The sequence below is a fragment of the Mus caroli genome, chromosome 13 (genome assembly GCF_900094665.2).
Source record: "Mus caroli chromosome 13, CAROLI_EIJ_v1.1, whole genome shotgun sequence".
In the NCBI taxonomy this organism is placed as follows: domain Eukaryota; kingdom Metazoa; phylum Chordata; class Mammalia; order Rodentia; family Muridae; genus Mus; species Mus caroli.
The window spans coordinates 105810951-105823701 of NC_034582.1; the positions used below are offsets into that span (position 1 = coordinate 105810951).

At 42.1% G+C, this 12751-nt stretch overlaps 1 protein-coding gene across 1 annotated transcript in view; it reads right to left on the reverse strand.

Moving 5' to 3' along the window:
• Window positions 1-12751, reverse strand: part of Il31ra (interleukin 31 receptor A) — a 38115-nt gene that overhangs the window by 17744 nt on the left and 7620 nt on the right. The window contains exons 3-7 of the mRNA XM_021180513.2: window positions 10563-10680; window positions 8055-8218; window positions 5828-5970; window positions 4655-4808; window positions 2443-2522 (exon numbers count right to left, since the gene is read on the reverse strand). Coding sequence (XP_021036172.1) covers window positions 2443-2522; window positions 4655-4808; window positions 5828-5970; window positions 8055-8218; window positions 10563-10680 — 659 coding nt within the window. The remainder of the gene's footprint in view (window positions 1-2442; window positions 2523-4654; window positions 4809-5827; window positions 5971-8054; window positions 8219-10562; window positions 10681-12751) is intronic.

Below are 12751 nucleotides of genomic sequence, written 5' to 3' on the forward strand. Positions count from 1 at the left end.
CTTTCCTTCTGTCATGTGTGGGGAGGGTTGTAAAATCTCGAGCCAAGGCATTTCATTCTGGGCCAAAACCAAGTTCATCAAAACAAGTCATGAAAGGCTGGTAGGTAGCTGTGCCTTTATCCTTTATTCCTACAGTTTCCCTCCACAGGGAGATTGGTGTGTCCTCGGCAAGATGTCCAGCTAGGTAATCCAGCCAAAAGGACGAAAATACTCAGGGCTTCCCTGCCAGTCCTCTTAAGAGGAAACCCAAAGTGAAACCCCAGAAACCCTGACCCATTTTCTTATTTCTAGTCTTGACCTTAGACACGCTGACCAGATGTTTTATCTAGGAGTAAGCACGATGAGTAGTTCTGGGGAATTCTGGGGACACCCAGTTTTCTGATATTTATTACTCATTACAAACATACGTGGGACAGAATGAGTGGCTGTGTGGTCAGATAGAGCTTGCATTCACTTTGACCCAGTGCCATCCTAGTTCAGGAATTGCCCTTTCACTGGCCAGAGGAATAAGAAGACCAGCTAGAACCTGTCTAAAGTCTAAACTAGAGGTCCTCATGATGAATCCTTATCTCTCCCCTTTTGTGTTTTGCTGACATGTAGTTCATATTTTAAAAAAAAAAATTGCTGGATGTTATTATTCGTTTTCAGTGTTGCAAATCGTGCCCACAGCTTCACCAATGCTAGGCAAGCACTCTACCATTGAACCTATCGATTTCCATACTTAAAACAAGTCAGTGGTTCTCAAGTTAGTCACAAAATCTCACATCCTTTACCACAATCAAACTTTAGAGTCTTTTAGTGCAGGCTCTGCTAAATAACTTGAATTCTTAGGAAACCTAGAAGGGTGGTGGCGCACGCCTTTAATCCCAGCACTCTGGAGGCAGAGGCAGATGATCTCTAAATTCAAGGTCACCCTGATCTATAGAGTGAGTTCCAGGACAGCCAGGGGTACACAGAGAAACCCTGTCTCAGAAAACAAAAACAAAAAATAAAACCAGCAGAAAACCATCATCTCCTGAGACACAGAGGTGAGGTAGGTGGGGAAGCCTGGTCACTTATTTCTCAGGCTGGCCTGCTGGACTCCTCCCACTGCCTAGCAAGATTGTGCAAGGGAAGGCATCATGCCAAGACCACATAAGGGTAAGCATCGCTGCTCACTTTCCTCCTAAAACGCATCCACAGAGCCATCCCTTTCCACATTACATCATGCCCAAGGTTAATATCCTCAGCATCCCTGGCTGTGCTTTCCTATGTCCATGCCTTGGGTGACCCAAGGAGACGGACAGAACAATGTCAACCCTGAGGTGATTGGTTTGGGGATGTCACTTAGCAAGCCAGGATGATGTTGCCACTCAAAAGACTTAAGCTGCCAAACTTGAGCAGAGAGATTATTTCTTGATAGTTCTGCAGACATACAATGGAGTCCCAACAGCTTCTTCTTAACCTATTCTTGTTTCCTTCAACTTCCCATTTTTCTCTTCTGTTTCCTGTGGGTTTTTCTCTAATTTTCCCTTTCCTTCCCTGTTTGCCTCATTGCTCTCCCTTTGTGTTCCTCCCATCTCTTTCTATCTCTCTTTTTTTCTTCCTTCCTTCTTTCTCTTCTTTCTTTCCTTCCGTTTTTCTTCCTCTCTCTTTTTTCTTCTTTCTCTCCCTCCCTCCCTCTCTCTCTCTCTTTCTCTCTTTCTTTCTCTCTCTCTTTCTTTCTTTCTTTCTTTCTTTCTTTCTTTCTTTCTTTCTTTCTTTCTTTCTTTCTTTCTCTCTCTCTCTTCCTTCCTTCCTTCTTTCCTTCCTTCCTTCCTTCCTTCCTTCCTTCCTTCCTTCCTTCCTTCCTTATTAGTTCTTCCCTTCCCCTCTTCCCTGTATCATTTACCATCTTCTCTTTTTCCCTCAGGCCCATACTTTCACCCTAGAAAGGGCCACATGATCACCTCTCCTGCCTTTGTACACTATACTATTCTATTACTTAAAGGAACACACATATCAAATGTGTTGGTAATGACAGATGAACACACACACACACACACACACACACACACACACACACACACACACCAGGGGAATGCTGATGACCCCAGACAGTGCTCCTTGTAGGTATAAGAATGAAGCTGCAGGAACTCACACTGGGTTCTAGGGGATGGAAGCCAGAGGCAGCTTCCCCCAGAAGGCCACAAAGCATCCTGTGGTTGCACTTGTTACTGCCCCAAATATTAACAAGTCAGATCAAAGAAAGCAGCCGATGTACAATGTGTACTTGAGCCGTCTACAGGGTTAACCTATGGGGAGTTTCAGACCTACACAACAACTGGGAGCTTTGAGGCAAGCACAAAGCCCTACAGAAAGGGAAAGTTAGGAGACAAAACATCACGGATCACAGTGTCTTGAGTGGAAGAGACCAAAGGTTTCTAACCAGGGGGTAGGGTTAAGTGAGACAAAGGAGCTCACCTTCCACAGCAATCGCACTTTCCTGTCTCCGTTCATGTCTGCTGGTCCCAGAATTCTCCACAGGTCCAGGACATGTGGAACTGAAAAGAACAAGAGGAAGCTCATGACTGACAGAAGAGGGATGCAGCAGTAGATGGATGAGCACCGAGCCACTGGATACCCTGCCCTTGGGAAGGAGATGCTTGACGGAGAGAGGGTGAGAGGCAGAGAGGAGAGGGTGAGCCTTACAGTGCCCAACAAAGTCTTCATTTTGTGGTTGAAGGACTGGAATCAACCATATTTCAAAATAAAAGTGCACCCCTATGATAACTTAATAATAATATAGATGGGGAGGGCAGATAGAATATACTCCACTGGAATACACTGGGTCATCTAAAATTGGATGGGTTTGCACCATCCTATGCCCTCTGAGATTTGACACCTGTATACATTAGCACAATAGTGCTTCCATCTGCAATCAGACACATACTAGTACTACTACTAATGACCAACAGTGGCAACAGCTAACGTCTAGCAAGTACCACTGCACAAAGCGTTGTACCTGGATGAGCTCATTCAATCCCTACAGTCCTGTCACAGTGGGGATTTGACATCACCATCCTTGTAGAGAAAGTATGTATATTATATCCAATTATACAAGCTTTTAAGAAATATAGCTAGGATTTAAGGCTAAGTACTTCTGTATGATATGGATAGATATTTAAATACTTAAATACAGGTAGCTAGTTCTAATCATCAATAGGTTGAAAGAAAAAAATGATAACTTCAATGTGGCTTAGAACTTTTCAAATAATTTTAAGGTTTGAGATGGTGTGAATTAGATAACTAGCATTCCATTATGAAATAGAAAATGGTTGGTTTGTGAGTTGGAAAGCAAGAACTTAGGACTTTCTGGGTTTTAGGTCATCCATCCACCACCACCCCTTTCTCAGGTCCTGAAAAAAAAAAAAAAGAAGAAGACAAACAAGAGCAGAATGTCCCACTCAGAGCCAGAGTCCTGGGGTGATGGCAGCTAGCTGAACCAGAAGAAATAATAACTTACAGTGCTGACAGCAGAGAATGTTGAGGATAGTGACATGAGGACATCCTGGACTGAGAAGCAGGCACAGCTGGAGACTGAGCTGTGCTAGCACCGTGAAAGAAACGTGATGGCCACAGCAGGATCTGGGCAAGCTTTAACCACACTCTGGGTTACTTCATCATTAAGTCACCTGGTGAAAGGGGTCGCTGAGGAAGAGGACAGTTTGGGAAAGAATGGGAAGGTTCATCCTGGTGTTTTACAGAGAGAGCTCGGCTCAGTCATAGCACCATTTGGCCATCTCTTATTGTGCACTTTATGTGCATATTTTTTTACCTGTAGATATTCATATTGCTTAAGCAGTTTGAGAGGGTGTCTGTAGAATTTATGCCCAATGCATACAAGGTCTGGTCCTAACACGTGAGCGTGTGATTTTTGGATTTTCTGTGGTCTCTTCCTCATAGTACCAGACCATGGCATGTAAGAATCTCAGAGGAGGATACCCAATCCCCCAACTGATGCAGGAACTACAGCCATGGAGAGAAAGTTACTGACTAAGTTGGAACACTTCCAATGGGGAATACAAATTCAGAAGGTATCAGACAGGTTCCTGAATCTAACCAAAAGGTTAACGGTGACAAATATTCGATACTTCCAAGTTGGTCTCCTGGAAACTCAATCAGGAACAGGAAGAAATAAATTCCAGACCAGGAGTATGGAAGTTCATTCCAGAGACCAGCTATGGGAGGTGGCTTTGTACAGCCTGTTTCTTTCTTTCCTTTGCTCTCATTAAAAATAGGACCTGTTTTCTTGTATTATCACAAACTTAATGTAGTTAGGAGCCATCCTTAAGGTTTAAGACGTGTATAGCTTCAACTTGTCATAGGATGCCTTCCAAGGATATAATGCCACTTCTAGAGTTTAAGAATCTCCTAACAATATGAGAGATGAGGTCCTATATCTCTGGGTACACAAAACTGCTGTGGTAACTTGGGCATCTGAGGACTCTAGCTAATTCCCAGGGGGCTTAGAAGACAGCACTAATGTTTCACGGAGAGGGGTCCTCCACACACTTTAGGTCCTGGTTCCCCAAGAATTCACGAATCCCAATCCCATGTGTCAAACCCCACTAAGGCTCAATCCAGGAGCCCTACACCAGAATAAGCAGATGAGGAAGAGAAGAGAGGGGCTTGCCTTCCTCCATAGTCACTCCGATTTCTTCTTTGCTCCACTTGCTCCAATATCTTGAGTCATTGAACCTGAATCGTAGAGCCAGGACATATTCTGTGAAAGCCTGAAGTCCTGTGAGGTTGCAGACCTGTTTACAGTTTTCAAAATTGACTTCCGTCTGTAAGACAGAATGGACTCTAAGCAGGAATGGAGATAGCATATATTACGTTTCTGCTTCTCAGCGTCAGCTCTGGTGATTTCTTGCTGAGACAAGTCATACCCACACTAGGTGTGGCTCACACCCCGAATCACCATCCTCCTCCTCTCCCTTCGCTAGTTGGAAGTTTGTGTGACAGAGACTTAGTGTCCACTACTCTGAGGGGTACAATGCAGAGCCCAAAGACCCAGGGGCAACCCAGTCTTTGGCTTAAACTCCAAGATGATTCTGATACTCAGAAATCTAGCAAAATAAAGCAAAACAAACAAGCGTGAAAAGCAGAGAGATAATTGTCACGACGAAGTAGCTAGCCCTACAACAGTCGTTTCCAACCTTCCAAACACTCAGACCCTAAACACAGTTCCTCATGTTGTGGTGATCCCCAACCATAAAAATATTTTATGGTACTTTATAACTATAGTCTTGCTACTATTATGAATCTTAATGTAAATATTTGGTATGCAGAATATCTGATATGTAATCCCCAACAAGGTTGCTAACCATGCTCTAAGTACAGGCAGTGATCAGGAACGGGTAAGAAGGCTCTGACAGACTATTGGGTGTTCTGTTTCTGACTTGGGTGGGTTCTGACAGGAATGCTGACTTAGTAACAATTTAGTAGATGCAATGTATATTTTGTTCACTTAAAATATGCTATTTCATAAAGATTTAAGAAATGTTTAAAGTGGCCAAATAATAGTTTCTAGTGGCCGATACTCCGATATATAAAACAGGGTATAATACAAAACCAAATTTCTAATTCTTCAGGGTGTCATTGTGTTCGGAATACAAAATATATATGGTAGAATGTACACCCACGCTAAAAGGTACAAATGAAAATGGGGAAATAGAATAGTTACCATTAATATTTTTTCTGTTTTCCATGTAAAAAGTGAAAAATGCAATTCTGGATGAACAGAAGTTGTCAATAAGTCCCTTCCTTGGGTCTCTAGCGGAAAGACCACACTGGGATAACTTACCCAATGGCTACTGTTGACAGTTCTGAACCGAAGCATGCACGCTAAAGGAAACCCACGAGTCTTTTCACAGGGTTTCCATTGTATCTGGAACATTCTATTAAAAATTGGATTCACACTTAAAATTATAGGTGGTTCGGTTTTTGCTGAAAAACAAAACAAAACAAAATACAATCTTCATATTTACAGACAGACGAGAAGGTACTAATAGTGTCTACTGAGAGTTGAGAGCACAGTAAGCCTAGAGAGCCAAAGACAGCCCATATTCTGTGGTCTACTCTACACAGATTCATTAGCAAGGCAGTGGAAAGAGAGTGCCACGCCCCCAAGGCCTGAACAAATGGAAACAGCAACAGGAGTATTGCTCCTGTGACTTCTTTGCAAGTCAGTCCTGGTCTCAGTGCCAACCACCATGATGGTAAGACATAATAATACGTTCATAAGCAAAGGGAGAAGCGGGCAGGGACTACAGAGGAGGTAACTAACCAAGTAGCAAACACAGAACAGATTAAATAGTTAAATACGTTAGGAGCTACTCAGGCACCGAGAAGCACTTGCCAACAGGTCCTGGTCTGACTGTTCCCCGAGAGGTTCTACCAGCACGTGGCCCAATACAGATGTAAATACTAACAGACAACCATTGGACTGAGCCCAGGGACCCCAATGGAGAGCTAGGAGAAGGACTGAAGGAGCTGAAGGGGACAAACATAATGATATATCCATCCCATGGGCTACAATTCAACCTTAAGAATGGAATAATACAGGACAGATCTTGAATACATTCTAGAAGCCAGACTTTTTTTTTTTTTTAAAGGGCATATGTTATACAATTCTATTCATATAAAATGTTCCTATTAGGCAAATGCATAGAGTTAAGAAAGAAAAAAAAAACCAGGTTGAACTTGCTAGATGTTAGAAGAAAAAGTAAATAAACGGTTGGGGACTTGTTCCTGGTAAGTATGAAGTTTTCTGACTACACTGAACTTAATCCTATTTCTGAACTGAGTGGTGATACTTGCACAACTTTGTACATATAATAAATCGACTGAATTGCATACTCTAGTGTTTTGAATTTCTAATATATTAATTGTATTTAAATAAACCAGTTACTTTAAATTACATGGCGAAATTGACTTTTGGAAAAAAGTTTGAAAGATCGCAATTGGAGACACTTAAAAAAAAAAAAACCAAGGGGGCTGGTGAGATGGCTCAGTGGGTAAGAGCACCTGACTGCTCTTCCGAAGGTCCGGAGTTCAAATCCCAGCAACCACATGGTGGCTCACAACCATCCGTAACAAGATCTGGCGCCCTCTTCTGGAGTGTCTGAGGACAGCTACAGTGTATTTACATATAATAAATAAATAAATAAAAATTTTAAAACAAACAAACAAACAAAAAAACCAAAACAAAACAAGAGCTCCTCATTTCCTACATGGGCCACGATGGCATCACGATGGGGCCACGACGGGGCCATGGCTATTTCTCTGAGAGCCATTTATGTTACATACTGCAAAAGAGATTAGTGGTCAGCAAGATATCTCTTGTTTATTGTTCTTTTTTCTCCTCATTTAATTAATTCCTTCCTTCCTCTCCCTTCTTTTTGCCCTTTCTTTCTCCCTCCACATCTTCCTCCTTCCTTAATACTCATATCTATTATTGGCCCTGTTATGGTAAATATTATTTGCATGTTTACTTCACCCAAGATTATTTAGTTCCAACAACCTTCTATGCTATTTTTTTCTATTTCCCTGTTAATAATCCCAAAATTTCACTTGCCATGTTCCTGGCCACTTCTACTCCAACTGGCTGGACCTCATGGCCCTGAGCTCATGATCCACCTACCTGAAGGTGCCTTCTCCCTTCTCCTCCTCTTTCTCCTCATGGTCTCTTCTCAGACCCCTCTCCCTTCTGCCTACCTCTCTTCTGCCCAATTACAGGATATAGGCATTTTACTCAACCAATGGTTTTAAATTAAGGAGCAAGGTTTCCACAACAAAAGCTGGCATACATGAGAAATCATTTGTCTTGAGGCAACTAGACCTTGTGATACAGAATTCAGCGTTACAATACATAGCAATAGACCAAACCTCAGCAGACCCGTGGTGGTATATATCAATTATTCCCTCACACTCTGAGTCTGCATTTGAACCTAAAGATTCCTTCATTAGGGGAAGGAAGTTGGAAGAGCAATTACTCCAATGCCCCTACATAGACACCATCAACTACTTACCTATGGAGGTTAAATGCCAATATGTGATGTCAGATTTAACTTTACCATCCCCATTTTGAGCTTCTACTTCGACACTGCAGATGTCCGGGGGCATTGCACAGGAAAGGGGGAAAGAATACGAAGCCTCTGCAGCATTGTCAGTATAACTGCTTTTTCCATAGGAGCTTTAAAAGAAGGAGGAAGTTAACATGAGTTTGAAAACAAAATCACACTTCGATGGGCTAAGCATCATCTGTGACTTCTGCTCTGGATTTCTCAGGAAATTATGTGGGGATTTGGTGCATCTGCGAAGGGTACCTGCTTCCTGCCTGCCTGAGATGCTGTGAGCCACACAGACCCTCTGGAGACCCCACAGAGTATATATGATATACTATATGATTATAGTAGGTGCCTTCCTACTATAAGAAAGAACAGATTGCCCAAAGTCCAGGTTATATAATCAACCCTGTAGACTATATGGCAATGCATTCCTACTTTAAGAAATAATCAACAGATTGTTCAAATTCCCTATTAGAATCAAAATATTGAAGCTAGATCCTTAAGAATTCATCCTTTCAAGGCTGTCAGTGGTGGTGCATGCTTTTAATCCCAGCACTCTGTTGGCAGAGACAGGTAGATTTCTGTGAGTTCAAAGCTAGCCTGCTCTACAGTAAGTTCCATGACAGAGTTACACAGAGAAACCCTGTCTCCTCCCCCACCCCCAAATTTAAAACACCAGAGGATTTGCTAAATAAATTATTGCAAATGTAACTAATATTTAAAATACCTTATCTTCTAATTCAGGATATAGATCATGTGCAGAATAATCACCATTTTAGAAAAACATATATTTATGGATGTGTCACAGGTGCTTGGAAAGCTCTTCATAAAAATGCTTAAATGACTGCCCTTTGACAACGCAACTAAGAATTTGTATGCTTCAAGCTGAATTTTTTATCATATGCATATAGTGTTTTAAAAACTCATAAAGCTAGGTAGCTATGCATACAGGCAGATATGTTATAAGATATCTTTTATCTTATATGTTATAAGATAAAAGACAGATTAGAGAGGCAATAGATGGCAGAAAGAGGGTAGGGAGATGTGTTGATTTGAATGAGAATTCCCCCATAGGTTCATAGGTATGTAAGCTTAATCCCCAGCTGATGGGGAAAGGATTAGGAGGTGTGGCTGTTACAGGAGGTGTATCACAGGAGGTGGGCTTTGAGGACCAGTGTATGTGTGTCTCCCCTCCTCTCTTGCCCACCTTTCTCCCTTCTCCCCCTCCCTTTCTTGCTGCTGTGCGTATGGATCAGGATGTAAAGTTCTCAGCTGCTGCTTCAGTGCCATGAGTGTGTGCTTCCTACCATGGTGATAACGCACTGACCCTCTGAAGCTGGAAGCAAGCTCCCAGATAAATTCTTGCTTTTATAAGAGTTGCCTTGGCCACGGTGTCTCTTCATAGCAACAGAACAGTAAGATGAGAGACAAGAGACAGGTAATATATAACAGATAATGACTGCTGACTGATTGTGGACTGATAGACCCTCTCAAGGTGTTATTCTCACATCATTAACAGGAATCAGGTGGGTGGGAATCAGAAATGAGCCCTTTCTCTTCTTTCCCACACTATCAGATGTCTTTGAAGTCTCAACTTAAAAACTACCCACCTCTTCTCTCTTCCCCAGGGCAAGGATTTGTTCTTTTCTTTTCTTCTTTTGTAAATGTAAACTAGACTTCTCTTTGAGTGCATACATATGTGAACACATAAAGACAGACAGACAGACAGACAGACACACCACCACCACCACCACCACCAACATCATCCTTGTAATAATTGGCTCTCTACTTGAAATAGAAAAAAAAACCCAAAACCAAAAGTCCATCTCAAAATAATCTCAAGCCTGAGTAATTTTGTTTGTAGGGGAACACAAATGAATGGTTTCATGAGCTTTCTTAGAAAAAAATTTAAAACTTGCACATACTAAAACACTTGGCTTATGGTTAGAACTGTAGTTTTTAAATGATAAAAATTATATTCTAATGGAACTGTAATCAAAAGGGATGCTCGAGGTGGTGAGGAAAAGTCGGTGACCACTGAACTGACAAACAGCCCCATAGAGTCAGTGGCAGGCTGAGGCAAGTCCTCTTAGCTCAAAGCCACAGCCACTACATCCGAACCCATGAAAACAAAACAGCGGTATCAAGCTCTTTCTAGAAAGAAGAGGAGTAAGAGCAAATATGGTAAATGAAGACTTTCCCATCATGCTCCTAACTGGAGACAACTCTTAGCAATTCTGGCATTTCTAATGGCAGATCACCACATGGCCTATAGTCCTCCCTCTTCCGGTTCAATCCTGTCAGCCAGTCTGCAAGGAACTGGGATGCCACCCACCCACCCACTTTACTGATGTAGCTGTCACCCACAAGTTACTGAGAAATGTCATCCTTCCTAAGTAACTTGACTCAGGGGTGAATCAGAAGCCCCGCCTCCTGCTGAGAGCACACACACAGAGTTCCCACACTTACTAAGTCAAAGTCACAACGTAGCTGGTATCATTGGTTTCCTTCTCTGGTCTCCAAGTGCAAGTCAGATTTCTGTCGAAGTAAAAGACGCAGGAAATGTTCTCTGGCTTAGTCGGCAGGACTAGGGAAAAGTCAGAGAATCACAGCTTTAGAACACAAGAGCCATTGCTAGCACCTCACACTTTAATCAGTGCCTTCCACATTGCATTTGCTAAGTAGAGGAGATTCTCCTAACCCCGTGGTTCTCAGCCTTCCTAATACTGCTGTCCTTTAATGCAGCTCCTCATATTGTGGTAACCACTCCCCCATCACAAAATTATTTTTGTTGGAACTTCATAACTGTAATTTTGCTACTGTTATGAATTGTAATGTAAATACCTGATATGCAGGATATCTGAAGCTACCCTTGTGAAAGGGGTTGCAACCCATAGGTTGAGAACCACTGTCCTGACCAGACTCAGAAAAAGTCTGTTACTTCAGTTACTGCCTTTGAAGAGATGTCTACTTTTAGAAAAAAATACATTTTACAGCCCCAATAAAAATAAACACATAGAGCCAGGTAGTAGTGGTACACACTTTTAATTCTAGCATTAGGGAAGCAGAGGCAGGCAGATCTCTGAATTGAAGCCAGTGGTTCCAGGGCAGCTAGGGCTACACAGAGAAACCCTGACTCCAAAAAACAAAACAGCAATAAGAACAACAACAAAAACTCACTTAGAAGCAAAAGTTATTTAAGTAACATTAGATAGGGTGAACTACTAAGCAAGGCATCAAATGAACCACTCAGAATAACTGGATTATGAATATGGACATAAGAAAAATTCAAAAATTCGATCTATACTACATCATGGTGCACGATGCTTGCATGTCTGTAGCTGATGCTCTTGGTAGTTCCCTATGGTACAAGAAAAGCACAGACTGTCTCATCCAGAACAAAACTCTCGTGCCCTAAGGGGCCCCTGTCTTAGCTAGGGTTTCACCTCTGTGAACAGACACCATGACCAAGGCAACTCTTATAAGGACATTTCACTGGGCTGGCTTACAGGTTCAGAGGTTCAGTCCATTATCATCAAGATGGGAGCATGGCAGCATCTAGGCAGGCATGGCTCAGGCAGAGCTGAGAGATCTACATCTTCATCTGAAGGCTGCTAGTGGAAGACTGGCTTCTAGGCAGCTAGGGTGAGGGTCTTAAACCCACATCCACAGTGATACTCCTACTCCAACAAGGCCACACCTTCTAAGAGTACCACTCCCTGGCCAAGCATACACAAACCATCACAGTTCCTAAATAGTAGAATTTATATATTAATAAACAGTAGTGGGGGTGAGTTACATTGTCAGAATATGATCCAAGAATGGTGTGGTATGAGGAAAATTCTGAGCGCTTGTGAAAAAATTCCAAGAAAACAAGAATCCTGTGGCCTCGACTTCTTCAAAGCATGAAACCGTTCTTGGAATGTGTGGTGGATGGGACTGAGTTTACTTCTGATTATTCATTTTAACTGGTTATTGATTAATTCTTATGTGCTTCTACGGAAAAGCATGTTTTTGCCATTTATGGCTTATCCTTGTGATTGGACACTTTACTCATGTGACCCTTCTTAGCCCTCAGAGTATAAATTGACTGATGCTCCGAGTAAAGTCGGCTACTGCGTGAGGCTTCAGTCCACCTCAGTTATTGGCTCCATTTTCTAGATCCCACGGCCTCTGGAGAGGTGACATTATATCCTGATTTTTCACTGACTTATGCACAATTTTATTTCATCATGAATGTAGTCAACAAACAGTAGAAACCGAATCATTACCTTGGACTTTTAAAAAAAAATTCTTATAAATTTTTACATTTTATTTCAGTTGTAGATAGCATGAAATATAAGATACAATGTCACAGTTTCTCGATTAAGGTCATGATTAGATCAGCTTAATATTGGTCATAAATTAATCATTAGATCTTACTATTTAGCTGGGCATGGTGGCACATGCCTTTAATTCCAGCACTCGAGGCAGGCAGAGGCAGAGAGGCAGAGAGGCAGAGAGGCAGAGAGGCAGAGAGGCAGAGAGGCAGAGAGAGAGGCAGAGAGGCAGAGAGGCAGAGAAAGGCTAACTGTTTGGTGTAGCCTAAAGGAAATGCTAACATTCCTCCATTGCTGTCAGCTTTGGGACGGAGTTACAATGGCAACTTCATGATGTCT